Source organism: Gopherus evgoodei, chromosome 1 (genome assembly GCF_007399415.2).
Source record: "Gopherus evgoodei ecotype Sinaloan lineage chromosome 1, rGopEvg1_v1.p, whole genome shotgun sequence".
Classification (NCBI taxonomy): domain Eukaryota; kingdom Metazoa; phylum Chordata; order Testudines; family Testudinidae; genus Gopherus; species Gopherus evgoodei.
This window is the reverse complement of record NC_044322.1, coordinates 39,961,161-39,984,679: the sequence shown is the minus strand read 5'-3', so window position 1 is coordinate 39,984,679 and position 23,519 is coordinate 39,961,161. Positions and strand designations below refer to the sequence as shown.

At 42.0% G+C, this 23,519-nt stretch overlaps 1 protein-coding gene across 2 annotated transcripts in view; it reads left to right on the top strand.

The window, feature by feature from the left end:
- The window catches only part of ATP8A2 (ATPase phospholipid transporting 8A2), a 591,777-nt gene that overhangs the window by 378,391 nt on the left and 189,867 nt on the right, over nt 1–23,519 (top strand). For both annotated transcript variants that reach the window (XM_030562288.1, XM_030562284.1), the window contains exon 27: nt 4,981–5,091. In XM_030562288.1, coding sequence (XP_030418148.1) covers nt 4,981–5,091 — 111 coding nt within the window. The remainder of the gene's footprint in view (nt 1–4,980; nt 5,092–23,519) is intronic.

Genomic DNA, 23,519 nt, shown 5'->3' with positions numbered 1-23,519 from the left:
TCTGGAATGGTGGCCAAAGTATGAAGGGGCATACAAATTTTTAGCATATCTCGCATGTAAATACCTTGCACTGCCGACTACAACAGTGCCATGTGAATGCCTATTCTCACTTTCAGGTGACATTGTAAATAAGAAGCTGGCAGCACTATCTCCGGTCAATGTAAACAAACTTGTTTGTCTTGGCAATTGGCAGAATAATAAATAGGACTGAGTGGACTTGAAATCACAGAAGTGAGCACCGTGCACTTCGTATTCTGTGTTGTAATTGAAATCAATATTGAAAATGTAGAAAAGCATCCAAAAATATTTACTGTATATACTCATTCATAAGCTAATTTTATTTTTAGTAAAAAAAGGAAGCACCATAGAAGGGGGTTGGCTTATGAACGGGTGTAGAGAGAGAGAGGTGGGACACAGCCCCCAGCAGAGGGAACAAGGAGAGGTGACACAGCCAGCAGAGCCAGAATGGAAGAGGCAGGGCCAGAGTCTCTCCACTTCTGGCCACGCTGCTCTCTCCCCAGCTTCAGAGCAGCTGCAGCTCCGGGACTGGCAAGCTGCAGCCGTGCTGCTCAGCCCCGCTCCCCAGAGCAGGCTGCGGCCATGCCAGCCAAGCGCCAGAGCGCGCTGGGGCTGTGATGCCTGGCCCAGCCCGCTGGAACATGCTACGGCCATGCCGCCCGATCTGGCCCACAGGAGCAAGGTGCAGCCACGCTGCCCAGCCTGCTGGAGCAGCTCCAGCCAGGTCAGAGACATCCTCCCCAGGCCGTCCCCAGATAAAATGGGAAGGGATGGGATGGGGAGAGTGTGGGGGTCCCGGGCTAGGGATGGAATCATGTGGGGGATGATCACAGGGGTTACTCCCCTGACTCCCAGCTTCTCCCCTCCACAAAAAATTTCCCCACCAGTTGCTGTCCCAACCTGTCAGGGTAAGCAGCTGGTGCGCCGGGACACTGTTTACTTATGTCATAACTTTCCTACTCAGATCTGAACCTTAGAGTTCAGAACATGAGAAGCTAGCATGAAACCTCCAAACTTAATTACCAGCTTGGATTTGATATCGCTGCCACCAGCCAGAAAATTCCAGTATCTGGCTTACTCTGGTCTCCCCAAAACCTTCCCTGGGTGACCTCCAGACTCAGATGCCCTGAGTCTCACTACCAAGGGAAATAACCCACTTCCCTTCCCCTCTTTATCTCCTCCCAGATTTCCCCACCCTGGGTACTCTAGGATATTCCCTGCTTCAAGTCCTTGAAACACAAGTACCGAGAGATCAAATCTCTCCCTCCCCTCACCCAGAGAGTATGCAAAGTCAGGCTTAGTAAATCTAACACAAAGAGATTTTCCCCCTCCCTTCGTTTCTTAGCCTTAACCAGTGAAAAAACTCAAACAGGTCTTAAAAAGAAAGCTTTATATAAAAAGAAAGAAAAAGACATAAAAATGGTCTCTGTATCAAGGTGACAGTATACAGGGTCAATTGCTTAAAAGAAAAAATGAATAAACAGCCTTATCCAAAAAGAATACAATTTAAAACATTCCAGCAACTGCACACATGTAAATACAAAAAAACAATATAAACCTATTGTCTTACTATCCTTGTACTTACAACTTGGAAACAAAAGATTAGAAAGCCTGGAGATAGAGAGATCACTCTAAGAGCCAAGAGGGCCACTGAACCAAGACAAAGAACTCACACCCAAACTTCCTTCCACCCAGTTTTGAAAGTATTTTGTCTCCTGATTGGTCCTCTGGTCAGGTGTTTCAGGTCACTGTTTGTAAACCCTTTTATAGGTGAAAGAGACATTAACCCTTAGCTATCTGTTTATGACAACTTAGGTTTACCTCTGTGCCTGTGGACGTTCGAGGTAAACAAACCATCTCTGGCCGCCAGCTGCTTATCCTCATGGCCCAGGAGCCAACGTTTGCTGACCCCTGAATTATAGGGTTGGCTTATGAACGGGTTATACAAATTTTCCATTTTTACTTCTCCATCTTGTGGGGGTCAGCTTATAAATGAACTGGCTTATGATCGAGTATATACGGTAATAAATTTCAATTGGTATTCTATTGTTATAAGTGTGATTAACTCAAAAAAATTAATCACGTGAGTTAACTGTGATTAATTGACAGCCCTAGGTATAGTTAATGCTTTTATTTAAGTTGCTGGCAACAATAACATGCAGTTTTAATTTTGGAAACAAAATTTAAAATAACATGGAATTGTTTGTTTTAGATGGGAAAAGAGTGTTTTTATTACCTGAAAGATTAGAGTATATTGCTGTGTTATCGTGAATCAAATCTGTGTTGTGTGCTGATTAGTAAAATAAGACACAGTTATTTGCAATAGGAGAAATACTAGGCTAAAATAACACTAAATAGTTTTTAAAAGGAAAACTTTGGCTTCATATGGTATATTGTTACCATATATTTCTGCACTGAGGAAGAACTTTAGTGGAAATTATATGCACGCCTTGAAGGGAACACGTTCTTCTGAGTAATTTAAGTAGACCGCTGTATGTAGTATCTTTTATCCAAATGATACTTCCAATCCAGTGATTCCAGAAGTGGGCACACGTGGAAAAATGAAGCTCTATATAAAGACTCACTGAGGATTCCACGAGGAATCATATAATGAACTAAACAAATAAAAAGGAAGTTTGCCTCTGACCCAGTGCCCAAAGAATAACTTCCATTCATACAGAGAGTATGTTTGAATCATCTTTTTTTAAAATGTTATTGTCCCCATGATTCATTTTCAAAGAATTCCTAAACCAAAATACTGAGGTTCTTTACATGGTTCTAAAATTTAATAAAGCTTTTTATTGAGAAGATACTTTATATCCAGAGGAGGAATCTGGAGTGTCTTGGGACAATTGCTTTTTTGAATCCTTTAAAGGGGAAAAGTGCTCAGGGAAATTCTTCCTTTAAAATGTTGGGTTTGCTGTTCAGTTTTATTCCTAGAAAGCCTGGGTTGTATTTTAGATGTTTTCTTTTTCCTATATTTCACCAGTTGTATTAAATAATAAATACTGGTACTCTAAAAAACATCTTTTTATTTGGTAGTGCACCTTTCATTTTTAGATCAGGACTGGATATCTTTCTAGAAGATATGTTATAGCTCAAGCAGACGCTATGGTTTGATGCACAAAATGCTGGAAGAAGTTCTGTGGCCTGTGTTATGCAGGAGATCAAAGTAGATGATGATAATGGTTCCTTTTGGTCTTACAGTTTATAAATCTCCTGGCACCCACGTATACTCTGAATCTTACTTATTATTAGACCCCCCCACTGCCTGCAAACATTTACTCATGTAAGTAACTAAATGCATGTCAGTAGCTCCACTGGGCTCTGTTAAAATAAAATATGGCTGTTTTATTTAATTCCTTGTCACTGCTCAGTGGAACAACTCACATGTATTTAAAGTATCAGAACCTTATTCTTTCAGAGTGGCATGATTTCCTCAGCTCCTTTAGGTAGCACTTTTGCATTTTCTTGAGCAATTACAAACCCAGTAAGTAGCATTATAGTAACTAAATTATTGTTAAAATCGTATGAGTTATGGATACACCATTTGTGCAGTTTTTCCTCTTTGGGTTATCCTATAGTATATCAATAAAATACATGCCAGCCTTGCTGGAGTTCACACTATATGCCTCACTGTCAAAGGATGAATCTTGGGAAGCATTAAAATTGTGGCAGGACTGAAGAGAGAGGATAGGTTGGTAGGTAGTTAATGGGTTAGTACATTTATTAGCCATTCACTTTTGGTTATCTACTTTCCAATCCTGATGCAGGCTGGATAGAGACGGAACCCAAACTGAATTATAATATGGCTTGCTTTGTTTTCTATTATTTTGCTGAAATACCACCAGAGAGCCTCTTCTTGTGGTGTTTGCAGCAAATGCATTAAGTCCTGGAGATCTTGGGGGAGAGGCTCTATATCATAAAATTTCTAGCTCACGTTTGGAGATCCCAGAGTTTCAAATGGGCTTTGGATGAATAATAAATTTGAATTAGAGTTTGAAACTTGAATCCCAAACCTTTTGAGGCGGCATATCACTAGCCCAGAAGTGGAAATGAGTTGTTTGGCATCCTTTTGGTTCCCCAAAACCACCAGACAAAATGGTGACATTCATTCTCTTCTCATGGGAGGCCTGAGGCTGAACTGAAAGGAATGTTACAAGTCACAGGTGGGTTCCTTGACAGAGCCTGTGTGACAGACACATTTCCTGCCCACATTGAAGGCAATGTGAGAAATCCCATTGAATTAAATAGGAGTAGAACTGAGTCATCTTTGTGGTTCAAACCAGTATTATTAGGCACCAATTTCCATAAACATTAGATTCATTTACTAATTGGGTTTATTTAAGGGTGAAAAAGGAATATACTACTTGTTTTAGATGCTCGTATTGTGACCATATTTATTATCGAGTGAACCGTAAATGTTAATAAAAATGTATTTGTTCCCATCTTCTTTCAAAAGCTGGTAATGTTCTTGTTTTCTTTTGAGCACTCTACTTGAGTCTCCATTTTAGCCCTGAACATTTCTAATTACCACATTGCTCCTTTTAAAACACAGAGAAGAGCATTGTACCACACACTTATTATTAAACCCTCAAACACAGTCATCTTCTCTTGCGATGAAATAAGAGTTCACATTTATATTTAATCCAGTAGGCCCTATTATGTTAACCTTGCCTAATTTTTCTATCAGGATAGTAATAATAATTGAAGGCTTCTTCCTGTTTAAAGCAAATGAGGACCAAATTTATGGAATCATGTTTAAAAGATTTATTCCAAAAAAGGAATGTTTTGCTGTGACTTTTTTTTAACGTTTTGTTTGTGGGTGGTAATCTGGCACAATTACTGTTATGGAAAGGAAGTTCTTGGAATGGATTTAATAGCTGATCTAAATTTCATTTACTTTGTATAGAGTTGTAAAATGTGAGGCTATTTTACTTATGTCCATTTTTCTTTTTCTAGTTTTCTTACTTGGAGAAGCTATTATTAGTCCATGGAGCCTGGAGTTACAATCGAGTGACCAAATGCATATTGTATTGCTTCTACAAGAATGTGGTCTTGTATATTATTGAGGTAAGAACAGTCAAGAGGATGGACTTTGGCAAACATTAACAATTGCAATTAGTAAATTAAAATTAAATTATTAACATTTAATTTTGAAACAAAAAAAATGCTCTCTTCGCATGACATATATTCATTTTGTGGAGTTCACTGCCAAAATATGTCACATATGAAGCTGGATTTTAAGAGAGATTGGATACATTTATAACCTTTAATACTATGTGTAGTTATGCCTGTTAAGATTTGGGAGAAATCAAATATCATGTTTCAAACTGATTGTAGCAATGGTCAAGAAGACTCATTCCCTAATGGACATTATTTCACATTTGGCCGTGTACATCATGAGGACACCAGATTTGATGGATCTAATCATCTGATCTGGTATGGCAAATTCTGTTCTGTGTGCTGAACCAGTGCTCAAAATCATTTAAAAAATAGTTGAAGGTTTTTCTTCTTTCTTTCCAATAAATAGAGGGAGGGATAATAAACAACAAAATGAGAACCTTGTAATTAGCCAGCCACTTAGAACAGATTACAGGAGACAATAGGTCAGAAATGTTTTACTGTTCAATAAATCATACCATGGTCGGTGTACATATCTGACTCCCTCAGGGTCTGATAATCTTTATGCATGTATTATTCTCATGAAGAACAGAAGTTCTCAGCAAACATGTTCCATTTTTTTCTTATGTATCTAAGTGACCTCTACTTTTGGAGTTTATCATTTCCAATACAGTTCAAAGTCTGTTTACTACATGTGGTCAGCTGCCATAGTATTGAAGAGTCAAAGTATTATTTCCAGCTACTTCTATGCTTCTAGTGCATTCAGCCCACCAATACCATAGTACTGTACTTTCTTTTGGTGTGACAGTAGCATAGCTAAGGCAATTTCAGTTTTACAGAATAGTATGGAGAGACACTAGTTTTTCCTAAAACAATGAGGAGTCCTTGAGGCACCTTAGAGCAGGGGTGGGCAAACTACAGTCCATGGGCCAGATCCAGCCCCTCGGGCTGTGGATCCGGACCGCGGGATTGCCCCCCCGTGGCGCTGCGGGCCTGGCGCCGCTCTCAGAAGTGGCCCCCAGGCAGGGGGGCGCAGAGGGCTATGTGTGTGTTGCCCTTACCTCCAGGAATGGGGAACTGTGGCCAATGGGAGCTTCGGGGAAGGTACCTGGGGGCATGGCAAGGACAATGCACGTGGAACACCCTACCCCCAACTCTCTGCCCTAAGACCCTTGCCTGCACCTCGCACCCCTCCTGTACTCCAACTCCCTGCCCTGAGCCCCCTCGTACATCCTGCACCCGAATCCCCTGCCCTGAGCTCCCTGCACCCCGTGCATCTCAACCCCTTTCCCTGAGCCCTTTCCTGCACAGCACCCCCCACGCACACACGCCCCGCACTCCCTCCCGCACCCCAACCCCCTGCTCCGGCCCCACATATAATTTCCCCACCCAGATGTGGCCCTCAGCTCAAAAAGTTTGCCCACCCCTGCTTTAGAGACTAACAAATTTATTTGAGCTAAGGTTGTAAATTCTCCTTCATTATAAGAGACATTCTGATTGTCCTCTGTCTTTGCCAAAACTTAAATCCATGTACCTGATGTTTCACAGGCGTGGTCTTATCATAGTGTAGAAATTTTCATAAAGTTTTCAGACAAGGCATTTAGGAGATGGGAGGGTTCTAGCATGACCTGATCTCACTCATTGAATATTTTTCTAGCCAGTTTTTTGGCTCATATTTACAAAGCCATTTTTAGTAAGAGGATCTAAGTGTTGCTGGAGATGAGAATAATTGTATTCATTAGTGCTGAATAATTAGTATGAATAATTAATAGGGTATTGCCAATTTATTTTAAAATAGGCATTTTTCCCTCTCTTTATTTGGAATACCCTTAGCAGCTTCACAATTACTTTTTCTTTCTCTAGGAGTTCTATTTCCATTTCATAGACTTTTTAAAAAAATACTGTGTTTCTTATAGATTATTGTATAACATGACTCTGCTTCAATAATTACTTGTTACAGCTAATAAAAATATTGTATAATACTATGGGGTAAATTATAACTCCCCCTATGTGAAAAGGCTTAGAAATCCACTCATGGAATGGCTGAAGATTGGTGATGAACTTTGTGACCTCAAGCCTGAGGTGTTTCTGTTAAATCATCTTGTTGTGGGGAGGGGTCTTCCTAACCATAAGTAAGGCTAAGATTTAGTCACGGATATTTTTAGTAAAAGTCATGGACAGGTCACAGGGCAGTAAAAAAAAAATTCATGACCCCTGACCTGTCCATGACTTCTACTATAAATACCCCTGACTAAATTTTAGGAGCTGTGGGGGACTTCAGAGGTGCTGCTGGTGTTCTGGGTAGGGGGGGATCCAGGCATTGCTGGTGCTCAGGTGCCCAGGGTGCTGCTGGTACTAGGGGGTGGGGGAAGTGGTTGGGAGGCAGCTTGGGGTGCTGCTTGTGCTCCGGGGTTCAGGGATGCTGGGGCTGCTTGGGAAGCCCTGGGATCAGCCACACTGGCTGCTACAGAAGTCACTGAGGTCCCAGAAAGTCACAGAATCCATTATTTCTGTGACCTCCATGACAGACTCGCAGCCTTAACCGTAAGATGTCCTGAGATGATGCTTAAAATGCACGTCTACTCTGAAAGTACCCTGGGTAAAGATGGCCTCTTCTTTCTATCTTCATCTGCCTCCTTTGTGTATTCAGAGTCCTGTCTCCTTGCTTCATTGACAAATTAACTTTTACTCCTTTCGTTCTCTTGGCACTGCAGAGCCAATACAGCTAAGAATGAGCTGGATTCCATTCTGGCTAATGCATCTGCATAATAGAATTGTTAATGACAGTAGTTTCTGTTGCATGACCATATTATGCCCCAGTTACACCTGTACATCTGCATTACATATATGTAAGATTCACTCTCAAGGAAGTTGCTGCTGGCAATGGGGTATAGGTGGGAGCAGAATCTGAAGCCCATGGGGTTGCACCTGTGTACCTGAGGGCAGGAACTGACCTACAGAATTGCTACTAGTGATCATACCCAACCCTGAGAGTGCTATTTTTGATTTTCAGCTGCCATGTTGAGTTTTCAGCACTGGCACTTTGGAAAAAAATTATATTTATAAACTGAGCAAAATTGACCTGGAAATTGAGATACAACAAATATGGAACCCCAGGCCACTATCCCTGGAGTCACTTTCCAGACCACAATTAAACTTTTTGCTTTACACAAGAACCATCGTGACGTTTTGCATTTTTAGCATGAGGCCTTTGAGTGCCATTCACTCTTTTTGTGGGGCGGTGAACACAGAAAAGAGAAGCTCCACCATGACACAAAACCCACAGCTCATGAGATTCCCCTCTCCATCTACAGTGGTGCATACCCTTGAGTAGCTGCTGCAGTATTATTGTTTGTTACCTGACACTCTGAACAAGTTTGGGCTTTACCTCCCAAGTCTGTTTTGACTTACCACGTGCAGAAATTTTTCTTCGACGTCACAGTGAAACCAGAGTTTGTACCTGAATTACATTCCAAGCTAATTTTCAAAAGACTATACTGAGTAAATATTTTTAGAGTTGAACTGAAGAGCATGTCTGTCAGAGTGACAGGGCTGTTAGTTATGCTTTTTCTACTGTTACGTGTTTTCTTTCACTGGAGGTTTAACACCTGAAGTAAGCTTTATGTAACTGAATTTCACAGGTCTGCAATACTGAGTCTCGTAATTCTTTTTGTTCCTGCCTCCTCTCATACAAGCCACAGAGTAGAAATAAGAGACGGTTCTCAATGAGGAAGCCTGAGTACAAACAGGCATGAAAGTCAGAGAGCTTCAGTTTGGAGAGGAGCAAATATGGATTAAACAAAGAATGAAGAACTATCTGAAGAACTTGTCCTTTGCCCTCTTTCTCCAACATCTCTGAGTGCATGGATCATCGTGTAGCTCAAAACCAGTAGCAGATTTAAAAATTGGTCCCAGAAGTGTACCTAGTGAGAGCACAAGGAGGAATCTAGCAATATCATCTCACACACCGTGACTTTCCACGCTTTTGTGATTAATTTCCTCCAACTTCTTGGAAAGGTATTCAAAAAACAAAATTCTGGGTCTAAATATCCAATGCACTCACCTTTTTTGTGCTGTAGGTGTTACTTGTACTAGAGTCTGCTGAGCTGACACTGGTCACTTCTTTGTTCAATGGGTGTGTGATGGTATTCTTGTGAATGGGGGTGGGGTTGTATTACGTTCTCTAAATACATGAGCTTGCTGTTTGGCTGCATTCATTGCTGCTGGAATGTATATTCAGATTAAAGCTGTCTCCTATGACAAGAGGACTAAAATGTTGGAGCAGAATAGAGCTCTTAGCTGAAAGAGAATGTAGGAAAACATCAAGAAAAAACTAAGTCCTTGTACTTTGCAGATTTGGATTGGATCCCATTTAAAGTTTGTGCTTTTTATTTTAAATGAAGTGAACTTTAATGCTAATGAAACGTCCAAGAATGACAGCGCTGGAAATTAGTCTTTTGGGCTCGATTCTCCTTTGACCCAAGGCCCCTTATGTGTCATTCTGGCAGTGTCTTGAAGAAGATGTAAATGTAATTTTCACTCACTTAAGGCCCAGTTATGCTGCCAGTGCAGTTCAAGTAGACCTTTCTGTAAATGAGAATCAGGCCCTTTATCTATAGAGCAGGTCCAGCAAAATCAGCGATGAAGTTTCCTTCTTCTGCCAGGCACTGAACTGAGAGGGTAATTCTGTTTGTAAAGTGACCAAGATGGTAAGAGGAGCACAACCCAAATAAAATGCCTTTTTGCCAGGTTCGCTCCTAGATTCCTGTTGTCTGTCTGCGGGAGATTACTTAAATCTTCACACTGCACTTTTATGCTGTCCCAGAATCACCCCTGAAATATGAAGTCAGCAAACAGACTCTACAGACAAATAGCTGGGCCTCATTACAAGTCTCCATCCCATTCAGTTATTTATTTACCTGGCTTTATACCAGCTGGTGAAATAAGAGATCTATCCAACAGATGTGAAACAGGTATTTCACTACAGATGATATCAAGTCTCTCTGATGATATCAGAGCTATGATAGATAGATATATAACTGATTTCAAATGTAAAAGGACACCAGAACCTCTTTCATGTCATGCTTAGAAGTTGAAACATGGCAAGATCAAAGAAGATACCAGAAATGCCAGGGAAAAGTTCAAACCATTTGTGAGTGATACCTTGATCGGTATATGGAAGGCAGTGGCCAGGTCAGAGAATTACACAGGAAAGGAGTGCTGGTTCCTTCCCTGGAACAAATGAATTAAGTTAGTACAGTAAAGCCTGCCTGCCCCAATTAAGGATCAAGGCCCCCTTGTACTGGGTACTGCACAACAAATAAAAGTGATTGTGAGACCTCTGGTGCAAGCACTATCTAGGACTGTGACAAGACTCAACAGGTGGAAGAAACTGAGAAGGGTACTGATGGGAGGATGAGGTGTCAGTAAGAGGGATGAGTTATAAATAGCACTTTTCTCAGCTCATCATCTGCCTAGCCATTGTCAGATGGCCAGATTTTCTAGTCATCATGACAGATATAAATCTTAAGGCAAAATTTGATGATGATGGCTTTATAGATTTTAATAGGTTTTTTTCTATCTGTAAAGGCAGCTAGGGAGAAAGCGAACAAATGTGCTAGAGGAGAATAAGGCACTAAGCCATCAGCCTCATAGTTTTCCCATTTGGAATTCAATTAAGCTCTTTAAAAAAGTCTAAAATTATTATTGCTTAGATAAACATACTTTTAAAAATGTGTCAGATTTGGGAGTCCCACAAGATTGGGTTATGCATAACTTGTGAAGTCCTCCTTGTGACCAGCCTTTTGGACTTGTCCAATAGAACACAGCCTGAAACCACATTTGAAATAGTTAAAGCAGCATTTTGTTTTTAAAATACTATTTTTGATGTAAAAACACTTTAAAATCTTAATTTTTATCAGAAGCAGCCATGAGGATTTCATCCTTGGAATCTAAAATGGTGGAGAGGATTCAGCCTATCCCCTAAGACCTTTCAAAATATCCAGGTCTGACATTTTCAAGTGGTAGGTGTCATAATTGAAGTTATAGGAAGTCATTTTGTAACAAATTTTTCTAAATAATAATACATCATTTTATCAGGTATCTAAAATACAGATGTATTCAGGCTATGCAATTGTGGGGCCAACCTTTCAAAATCACTACACACAAAATCACTACACACAAAGGTATGCAGACAATTGAGTTCCTTATCATGATTGGGCATACAAATTTGTTATTTACCCACACAAATAGCTACTCAGGAAACTTAAGTTTGCATGTGCAAATACCCAATCTACATGTATACTTGTAGCAGCAGTTGTGCCACTAATTAGGGATAAATCTCACATACATACATTTTTGCATACATCTTTAGGCTTTTGAAAATTTGGCCTTTAAATGTCTTCATACAGGTAAATGTCCATCTGTAGAAAAGAAGTTGTTCTCAATGGATAATTGTACTGAACAACTCGGTGTATGGCTATGTTAGTGAACATCCAAATAATATGATTCAGACTGTAACTAGAGCATCATATCCTCATAAGAAGCTCAGATACCATGGTGATGGATGCAGTATAAGAACCTAAGTAGATAAAATTCAGCAGTTTATATTTTTATACTTCAAAAAAAAGTCCTTATTTCAGAGTTGTCCTTTTCTGTATGGAATCTCTTTTTATCAGCTTCATACCCAGGAGTAACACAACTTTTGTTGAAAGATCTAGGTCAGCATAAAATACAGCCAAACAAATAACCAGAAAAATTCAGTAAAACTGTAATTAATTATTATGAAGGCCGTAAAGCAAATATTTAAAATTGCCTTCCAAATGGTTGTTTCAAATAAAACGAGATATGGTTTATGCATGTCACATCACACTAACCCAAAAATGTCTAGGAATTGACTATACCCTTTGATTTTTCTTTCTTTGAAAATGTATCCCAATTCCTCTTGTACCAGTGTACAAATGCTAGTCTCCATTACTGCTGCTGACAGTTTATTCTATGTTGCAACCCCCTGTTGTGTAAAGAAATTGTTTGAATTGCTCTTTGGTTAGTCCCTTCTTCAACTTTAATCTATGATTGACTTCTTGTTTTTTGATTCCTAATTTACTATGTTAATCCCACGAGTTTTGAAGGAGTCAGTCAGAAAGATAAATCCATACTATTTTTCCTTTCCTTGCAGTAATATATGCTGCACATGAATCATTAGAGGAGAGTCCATCTTTATTAAAAGCTTTTGTCTCAAGTGCTAGATTTAACATTTTTCAAATGTTCAACCACAAATGATCAAACACATACCTTTTTTGCTTGCTTGCTTTGTTTGTTCTAAACATACTCTGGAATACATCCTACAGATGGCAGAGCTGTTAATTTTTCAACAGTCAAAGTACCATGATTATGAATGACAAATTAGGCTCCATGGCTAGGTCCCAAAATCTCTGAGTGCCTAGTGCACCATCTGCAAGTAGCAGTGCGTATTGCAAAAGACTGGTGCGGGAAAGGATCTCTTGTGCTATTTTATTTGTGGGAGGTATTATGCCTGAAGCTAAAAGATCCCGAGATGTGTATACCTTAGTAGGACATGGTGAATATGACAAATACAAGGAGTGGGTCGCTGTGTGTGAAGTTTTTGCTCTATTCTGTATGAAATGCTCCGATTCCCACATGAAAGCTAATGAGAGAAAAATGTTGATCCTGTCCTGTTAAATTGGTGTTTTTCTTGTGTATGAAATATATTGATAATCAATCTCTTCAACTGTGGCTTTATCAAAGCAGGAATTCTATGTAGTAGATAAATACACATCTCCTGTACCTTATTAATCCTTGTCACCAATGGAAATGCATTTTAATGTTGAAAGGGCAGAATATACAGTGTTATGGAGGCTAGATAAACTCTGATCATGAAGAATCATCCTGGAGAGATTAAGTGAAGTCCAGTGTTGTGGAAATGGTGTTTTTGTTTTGTTAAAAAATTATCTGAAATTACAATGTTCTGATGTGTGAAAAGATCAGAATCAGGCCTTTTGTGTGCAGCAAAAGTATTTTTTAAAATTTCAGGTCATATTATAACTGACTTCAACTCTGTTTTGTTTCTTGACACTACAAGTTAGTTAATTTGAAGCTATTTTTATTCTTTAGAATTCTTTTTAAACAATTCAGTAATTTTTGCTTATCCTGTTTCAGTAAAAACAAAAGGGAAGGTGGAAGAGTCTACTTTCCCTTACACCAGTGTCAATTCAGAGACTATAGTGGAATTATAATGGTTTCAGAGGAGAATCAGTTACAAACTGTAAATTCATATCAACATTAAAACATGTCAATAAGCCTGATCAGGGAATAATGTGTATTCAATGAGTTCATGCTGAATTTAGCTGCATACATCCTACTGCACCAAAGGGACTGTCATAAGATGGCCCTGCCAGGAGTACCCTCCTGTGGCAGGTGGTGGCATGACAGGCACACTTCCTCAGTTTCCCTTTTCAGAGTCCCCAGTCAATGCATGTAAGCTTGTCCTCTAGCCCATCAACAGAGTTTATTACCAAAACATAGTTCAAATAGATTACATTTGTGACTTTTGTTAGGAACTGTTTCCCATGCCTGCTGTATATAGTCATTAATACCCTGCTCTTCCCAGCAGGCACCCCCACCAGCCTTTCTGCTGGGAGTCCTCCTATACCACACTCTGGTGTCTTCCACTCCACCTAGCCTCCTTGTTGGTCCTCTTCTGTCCCTCTGCCAGGACAGCCACTCCAGGCCTTCACTGCTCTTCCAAATGGGAACCCCCAGATCCTCTCTGCTAGGAGCTCACCTCCACCAGGACATAAGCTCTCTGTCCCCCTAGCATCCCTTCCACTATTCATCTGGGTTCGGCCCTCCAGCCCTGGCAAGCTTCTCCATTGTTCCCTGCCTTCAGCTCTCCATCCCTTGGCTCCAACTGTCTAGTTTCGAGCCAGCAGGCAACTGCTTCTTGGCCTTCAGCCCTCTGGCTGTGACTCTCTGGCTTGGGGACTGCAGCCAACAAATCCCTCTTGCTGCGCTTCTGTCTTCAGCCTTCTTCCAAGAAGTACAATCAGGCTCCCGGCTGCCTCCTCTTCTCCTGACAGACCCAGACCTGGTAAGCCAAGGCAGCATCATAGAAAATAGCTCATGTGGTGGAAGAGTGCCCAAGCTGGCATCTGGAGGGTTGTCTACAATGCTTAGCCTCCTCAGAGGCCATCCTCAGGTTATGGAGTCTGGACATTGAGTTCTGATGTCTGTACATAAGAGACCATCTTATCACCATTCTGTTAAAAAAAAAACACTATTAAAAAGTCAAACATAGAAAAGTGCTTCAAAACTCATGTTTAACCTCAGTTTTGTATTTAGATATTACCTGTGCTCCTGTATATTTAACTTCCCCACTCATGTAAATGGCAGCTGATGCAACTCATTCAGCTAATGAATGGCATGAAAATAGCCAGACTTTGTTTCACACTAAAGGGTTAAAATCTTCCAATTTTAAAACACATATGCTTGCATGGCAGTTTCTAATATCTTGGATTCAACAAAGAGCTTCTAAACCTAAGTAGAATCACACACTAATGGATCCACTATATCAATGAGTCCTTTTAGCAGAAGTCTATCACCAAATACTTTGTCAGACAGTAATTTCATTTACAGTGGTTTATATTACAACTTTCAAAAGGAAGGAAGCTACTTTACAAATACATTTTAAAAATAGCTATTCTAACTAGTGAATCATAGGGTGGAAAGCTGCCCCCGCCTCCAAATGCAATGTCATAGTTTCAACCCATGGTAAGGAGGAAAAATACTGATGTAAACACACTTCCTCGATGAACAAGAGGCATACAGGACCTGATTCTGCTCTCAATTACTCCAGTATAAATCAGGAATAACTTTACTACAGTCATAGGAATTATGCTAGTATAAACCTGGTGTAAGTGAAACCAATTTTTGGGCCAAAGAGCCTATTACAAATATATCCTCTTTCCATACATAGTGCTGGATTTTAAAATAGCTTTCTTACAATTAGTCCCTGTCACAGAGTGGCTGGCTCCAGTAAATGAAATAGGTCCAGCTTCTCTGTGCCAGAACAAGTGCTTCCATTTTGCCAATTAAGAGGGTGGAGTAGTACCTGGTGGCTACAGAGTACAGGGGAAGATCTGAGGAGAGAGACCCAGCATCACAGGCTACTCTTCACTCATCTCTTGAGCATCTCCTTCTGGCCACATCTGGGGATTAGCTCTGCCAGGTTGATGCCCCTTCCTGCAGTTGCACTTCATCACTGTCTCAGTCTCACTCTCTCGGGACTCTCCTGTTCCCACTTTGTGGCTTAGCCCTCTGGCCAGGTCACTATAGTTCTTCCTTTCCAGGGGGTGGGTATGTATCCAGATCTCTGGGAACTTACTGTCCCAGGCAGCGTTCCGTTTCACTGCCTCTTAACTGTGCCACTTCCACAGTGGCTGGTAGGGTAACCCAAGCCCATCCTCTATATTGGGTTCCAGCCCCGGGACCCTACAACTAATAGTCAAAGCCTGCATGATCCTAAATCTTACTGCTGTATCCCTGGGTTACTTCCTACCTGGCCTCCTCTCATCCCAACAGTGATTGCAGCCAGCCTGCCAGCCTTCCTCTTTCTGTCTGCAGCCCCGTTCTGCTCTCAGCTACTGGGCTTTATATGCCCCTCCTGCTCCTAGCCAGCTGATCTTCCTTTTTAAATAATTAATCCTCATTGCTCCCTAGTTCCTCCTCCAGGTGCAAATTATGCAGTAAATTGGCCCACCTAGCCACCTTAACCCTTTAGGGCCTTGTGGAGAGTGGATACCCCATCCAGGGCTGGTGCAACCCATTAGGCGACCTAGGTGGTCACCTAGGGTGCTAACATTTGGGGGGCTGCATTTCGGGTCTTTCGGTGGCCGCGCCGGTCGTCGTTGGCATTTAGGCAGAGGGACCTAGGGCAGGGGAGGGCCGCCTGCAGCAAGTAAGGGGGGGCGCGTCATGCAGGGAATCCTCTCCCCGCCCCAGCTCACCTCTGCTCCGTCTCCTCCCCTGAGCACGCCGCCCTGTTCTGCTTCTCTCCCTCCCAGGCTTGCGGTGCCAAACAGCTGATTGGCGCCGCAAGCCTGAGAGGCGAGAGAAGTGGAGCAGTGACGGCGTACTCGGCGAGGAGGCGGAGCAGAGGTGAGCTGGGGCAGGGAGCTGCCGCACAGCTCCCCAGGCCGGGGGGAGCTGCCGTGGGAGGGGCAGAGAGGGGGAGCTGCTGCGGGGTTGGGGGCACCTCAGGGCAGAGGTGGAGTGGAAGGCCATTGAGTAGATGTTAAGGCAACTCATTTTTCTCCCTGCCTTGCAGGATGAAGCTTTGGTTACTAATAATTTCTTGGAAGGGTTGCACCATCTGTCTGCAAGGAATAACTTGCAGCAGGTTGGCGTGCCACACAGTGTCATAGGCTGTTGTCAGGTCAATAAGGATTGCCCCAATTTTCCTTCCTGACTAAAATGCATCTTTTGTGTCTTGTCAGCTGCTTACGCTGGTGCAGAACCAATATAGGTCACTAGTCACAGGTGACTATTCATGAAGTATTCCTACCTTTTCTTTAATTTGATTTAATCCAATCAATATTCTGAATTGTGTCTTGGGGTCTACTCCTGGAAACATATACTCCCATGGGTTTAAGGCGTGCTGCCATGACAGGCCTCATTGAAGCCAGTGAATACAGTAAATTAAGTAACTCTACTCTGCTTCACTTTGCAGCTTCTTTTGACAAAATAGTCTTAACTTATTCCCTAAAAGGTTGTGTGATATAGTAGTGCTGTGTGGTATTTCAGCCCACTTGTGGTTGCATTTCATTGCTGTTTGAATTGAAGTCAACAGGACTGCTCCTGGTTGGAAGCTGCGTGCCCTGTAATAAGATATTGCAGGATTGGGCACTTTGATGTCACTTGAGTACTGATAACCTAATAATAAACTTGGAACTCCTAGCCTAGAGCATTGTACCTTTCATTGAAAGTTCTCCAAGTGCTTTACAGACATTCTCACAACACCTCTGCAAAGTATGATAAATAGGTATTATGCGCATTTTGTAGACAGATATATTGGCCCTGGCTCAAGAATGTTGGAACATAAGCTGATGGATAACAATTCAAAAACCATAGAGGAACGTTGGAAAGCAAATTGTAGTTGCCAATGTTGGAATGTAGCTGGCACATCCACACCTTTAATTGTAATAGAAAGAAAGTGCCAATGGATTTTTAATGATGTGATCAGGACTCAGAGGCAAAAGACCTAACTCTTTAACTTGCCAACAAGACTTACTGCGTTTAGGATTTCTTTGTATGTCTCCCATCCAAGCAGTGAATTCAGCAGACCCAGCTTAGTTTGTGAGACCTGTCAAGATCATGACACAAAGTCGGTAGGACAGTGAATTAATCTGCTGAGCAAATGCAGGCTCTGATAGTTTTTCTGTACCACTGAAAAATAGTTTTTCCAATTCACTTGAATGAACACCAACAATAAAACGCTTCTACCCAGTCTCACTAATTAACCACCAGAGAGATTTATTTTATGTGGGAATTTATAATAGGACTCTATAACCCAGTTTCTACTTGCATGTACAGAGTTTTGAACAAAATACATAATATATGTATAGAGGGCAGAATTTGGGGTCTGAGATTCAGTGTACTGTTTTAAGTTAGTTCCTTGGGCTGAGCTGTGTTTGGCACAGCTTACAAGGGTGGTGGTGGTGGCTAGGGGGATGGTTTATGCCACCTTTATAATCCTCCTCTCTGAAATTGGGACCAACTGAGTATCAGGCAGATCCCCAGTGTAAGTTAGAGCAGCCTTAGGGTTGCTTTAAGCTGGCAGCCTGTTGCCCTAAGCAGCTACTTCAGCAGCCAGGGAGTGCTGGAACATAGGAACAACTATGCAAGGAACTGAGGTTGGGCAGGGGAGTAGGGAGCAATGACAATTCCAGTAACAGGAAACTTGGAAATGGCAGAGATGCTTAATGACTTCTTTGTTTCGGTGTTCACCAAGAAGTCTGAAGGGATGCCTAACATAGCCAATGCTAATGGGAAGGGAGTAGGTTTAGAAGATAAAATAATAAAAGAACAAGTTAAAAATCACTTAAAAAAGTTAGATGCCTGCAAGTCACCAGGGCCTGATGAAATGCGTCCTAGAATACTCAAGGAGCTAATAGAGGAGGTATCTGAGCCTCTAGCTATTATTTTTGGAAAATCATGGGAGACGAGAGAAATTCCAGAAGACTGGAAAAGGGCAAATATAGTGCCCATCTATAAAAAGGGAAATAAAAACAACCCAGGAAACTACAGACCAGTTAGTTTAACTTCTGTGCCAGGGAAGATAATGGAGCAAGTAATTAAGGAAATCATCTGCAAACACTTGGAAGGTGGTAAGGTGATAGGGAATAGACAGCATGGATTTGTAAAGAACGAATCATGTCAGACCAATCTGATAACTTTCTTTGATAGGATAACGAGTCTTGTGGATAAGGGAGAAGCAGTGGATGTGGTATACCTAGACTTTAGTAAGGCATTTGATAGGGTCTCGCATGATATTTTTATCAATAAACTAGGCAACTAGGCTGGATAACCATACTCAGAGAGTAGTTATTAATGGTTCCCAATCTTGCTGGAAAGGTATAACAAATGGGGTTCCGCAGGGGTCTGTTTTGGGACTGGCTCTGTTCAATATCTTCATCAATGACTTAGATATTGGCATAGAAAGTACGCTTATTAAGTTTGCAGATGATTCCAAACTGGGAGGGATTGCAACTGCTTTGGAGGACAGGGTCATAATTCAAAATGATCTGGACAAATTGGAGAAATGGTCTGAGGTAAACAGGATGAAGTTTAACAAAGACAAATGCAAAGTGCTCCATTTAGGAACGAAAAATCAGTTTCACACATACAAAATAGGAAGAGACTGTTTAGGAAGGAGTACAGCAGAAAGGGATGTAGGGGTCATAGTGGACCACAGGCTAAATATGAGTCAACAGTGTGATGCTGTTGCAAAAAAAGCAAACATGATTCTGGGATGCATTAACTGGTGTGTTGTGAGCAAGACACAAGAAGTCATTCTTCCGCTCTACTCTGCGCTGGTTAGGCCTCAACTGGAGTATTGTGTCCAGTTCTGGGCACCGCATTTCATGAAAGATGTGGAGAAATTGGAAAGGGTCCAGAGAAGAGCAACAAGAATGATTAAAGGTCTTGAGAACATGACCTATGAAGGAAGGCTGAAAGAATTGGGTTTGTTTAGTTTGGAAAAGAGAAGACTGAGAGGGGACATGATAGCAGTTTTCAGGTATCTAAAAGGGTGTCATCAGGAGGAGGGAGAAAACTTGTTCACCTTAGCCTCTAATGATAGAACAAGAAGCACTGGGCTTAAACTGCAGCAAGGGAGGTTTAGGTTGGACATTAGGAAAAAGTTCCTAACTGTCAGGGTGGTTAAACACTGGAATAAATTGCCTAGGGAGGTTGTGGAGATATTGAAGAGTAGGTTAGATAAATGTCTATCAGGGATGGTGTAGACAGTATATTTGGTCCTGCCATGAGGGGACTGGACTCGATGACCTCTCGAGGTCCCTTCCAGTCCTAGAATCTATGAATCTATGCATCTTCAAGGGATGTTTCCAATCTGGGGGAATCCTTCACTGGTCAGTTAAACTGGCATTATGAACGCTTTATACTGCCAGAACAGTGCAAAGTAGTTGTAGTGAGGCCAGGGATCTGGCCCCAAATCTCCATTCATTCTGAAGATACAGTAGAACCGAGAGTTACGGACCCCTCGGGAATGGAGGTTGTTTGTAACTCTGAAATGTTCGTAACTGAACAAAACGTTATAGTTCTTTCAAAAGTTTACAACTGAACGTTGACTTAATACAGCTTTGAAACTTTACTATGAAGAAGAAGAATGTTGCTTTCCCTTTCTTTTTTTAGTAGTTCATATTTAACACAGTACTGTATTGTATTTTGTTTCTTTTTTTGGTCTTTGCTATACTCTGATTGTGTACTTCCAGTTCCAAATGAGGAGTGTGGTTGACTGGTCAGTTCATAACTCTGCGGTTTGTAACTCTGCGGTTCTACTGTAGGAGTTCTGGAAAAGACAGGTCACTTGATCTTGTGAGGTACTGAGCACTCGCTGCATTCAGTGTGTGCTGAGGATGTCCAGCACCTCCCATGTGGAGCTCAGCCCCCTGCAACATCAGGGCCTATAAACATGTTGTCATCTAATTGTCTTTAAAAGCAACAAACCCTTCTTTATTAAAGATTTTAAGATAATATTAAATGCAAATACAAGTAGCAAATTACAAAATGTAGAGACAGCATGTGGAAACAATACCGCACAACACACATTTATAAAACAGACATTGCCAGTAAACCAGGATACCACTCCAGCTCTTCCCCCAAACATTAGGAATTCTGATAGCCCTCTTATACTCATGGCTCTGTTTTCATTAATTTAATTGATATATTTGGTTATAATCTTCACTTTATCATTTATTTTACATATTGTGAGCCTGATTCTTCTCTCAGACCAGTGAAAATAAGGAGTGACTTCACTGCAATCAAGGACTCACTGACTGTGAAGTAACACTTCAGATTTCGGGATCAAGAATCTACAATTTAGTGAAATTGTACCAGTATAAAACCAGTGTAAGTGAGAGGAGAATCAGGGCCAGGATATAAATGTAAGTTAGATGCAGCCTTTATATTGTGTAAATACAGTACAGGTAACTTCCACGAAGTCCCCAAAGATATGACCATGTATGGTGACCAGATGTCCCAATTTTATAAGGACAGTCCTCCTTTTTCTGCAGCTTCTTTTTAATGTCAGGGGCTGCACGGCTGGTGAAAATGCCTTTTATTATTGCCTCGGTAGCCTGGTCATCAGGATTTGCACTAGTATTTTCCCTGATGGTATCCCGAATACGCTGTAAAAAGGCAACCGGGCTCTCTTTTGGTTCCTGTAATACCTCATAAAGCTTGGCCCAATTGTTATGCCTAACTGCAGAATGTCTGAGACCATATACGAGTAATTCCTTATAGACAGTTAAACGAGTGTAATCGGGGGGGTTGTTAGGGTTCCAATGAGGGTCTCTCTTAGGGACCGCTTCCTCAGGATTGGGGACATGTTGTGGATCCCTCTCATGCCTATGCTGTGCCTCCTCCCTAGCCTTTGACACCACCTGATTGTGTTGAACCTCCGATAACAAAGTTCTCAGTAGGATATTACATTCATCCCAATCCGGCTTATGGCTAGCCAAACATCCTTCAAAGACTGAAATAAAATGACTGGGGTTTGTAGAAAACTCCCCAGCTTGCGCTTTAAACGCAGCTAAGTCCACAGGGTTAAAGGGTATATGGGTGTAGACTTGCATGGTAGTGGCTCGTCGCCCCTCAGCTCCCTGACGGGCAATCACAGTCTCAGTAATAAGGGGATACAAGCCTGCAGCTTCAGTAACAGACATATTCCTATCACGCATCAACTCATAAGATGGTAGGGCTGCAGTAGCCGAAGGGGACTAGTTCTGACATTACAGTTTTGAGAGGGGTTTCAGTAACCGTGGAAACCTCAGCCCGTGATCCAGTTGGATCCAAATCACAATCATGCAACAAATTACAAACACGCAATATATCCGACCTGCTTCTCAGCGACATAAACAGCTCTACATACATATGTTCCATCCATTTACCAGTTTTCTGACAGAATAAAAGCAACTGAAGGATCGTATTATACTTAAGTGATCCTTCTGGTGGCCACCTTTCCTAATTCTCTAGCCGATATTGAGGCCAGTCAACTGTACAGTACCTTTTTAGTTGCTGTTTCCTCAGTGGGTCTGACCCAAAAACCTTCCAATACTTTAGAATGCATTCTAGCGGCGTACGTTGTTCCTGCCGCCCCCTGCCATGCCCTTGACCCATTGTATGACGCTCTACCGTCCAATGGGAATTACAACGACTGGGCGTCCCCAGCCTCGGGCAACCACTCCAGATAGCCTAAGACACCAAAAGGTAAAAGAATCAGGAATAAACCAGACTGGTCTTACCTTGTCCAAGGGGGACCGGACCAAGACCGTTGTACAACCCCGCGATCTGGAGGGACCGGTTCTCTACTGACGTCTACCTTCCATAGGGGAACCGATCTACCCTAACTCCCTCTTACTTCTCCACTGTACGATCGCATTGCACCGTTGTGTCCTCTGAGGTCGGTCTGACGCGTCTCTGTCGAGGCCCCCAGTAAACTCACAGGTGCGCGCTGGGCATTGGCTGCGACCGCCGTCCGCCGGCCATCAGAAGAGTCTGGGCAAGGCACAATTTTGCCTCGAGCCCCACATTGGGCGCCAAAAACTGTTGCCGGCACAGAGTGCCCGAGGGTGGCAACGGTTGGGTCTGTTGCCTGGTGTGCTTCGCATCCAATTAAACGCACCAGGGTGGAGAAGTAACCAACTTTATTTGAGCTCAAATAAGATGCCTGGAGCCACACAGGACTCAGATCAAGCGCGCCAAACAAACAGCTTACCTAACTATTTATACTGAAACCAAAACTGATACACATTATAACATGATCTGTCACTCACACTGTCCCCACCCAAGGCCAAGTCTGCCTAGTAACAGTTAAGTTTCCCGCCCAAAGGTTAAATCTACCCAGCAACAGAGGGAGTAAGAGTAGCCACTCCCAACAAGGGCAACCTGAGGTCAAACATGGAGGAGTAAAACTCAAAATGGAGGAGTTGGTGCACTATGGCTCAGAACAAGAGAACTTCATCGGCTCTCATGGCCTTCCATTCTCCCGAATTACCTGGTTTATGCCAAGTGCGTCCCCAACATAACCACACTTAAACTTCTCACAGAACAGTCCTTAAAAGGGCAGATTAGAGCTGGCTAGTCGCGGGGTTCCTCGGCTTGTCCTTTGAATCAGTGCACTTTGCCATTTGTAATAAAATAACCAGCCATAGCTGACACATTAGGTGGCCTCCAGTCACCTTCCAAATTCTTCTTCACTCAACCATTCGTAGAGCCAACTTCTACTTGCAATTACACCGTTTATTTCTGAAGTAACTCCCTTGAAGGGGGGAGACCATCCATGTGAAAGTGATTCAGCTTCACAGCATGGTGTCAGATACCATCCAGGTTTTCCATGCATACATCAGAGTTGGCAACAGGATGGCTTTGTAGACCTTCAGTTTTGTTTGTTGACTAATGCCTTTGCGTTCCCACACATTTGCACATTGTCTGCCAAAGGCTACACTTGCTTTGGCAGTTCTGGCATTGGTTTAATCATCAATGTCAACTGTGCATGACAGTATACCGCCCAGGTAGGTGAACTTGTCCACTGCCTGGAGGGTTTGGCCATTTGCTGTAAT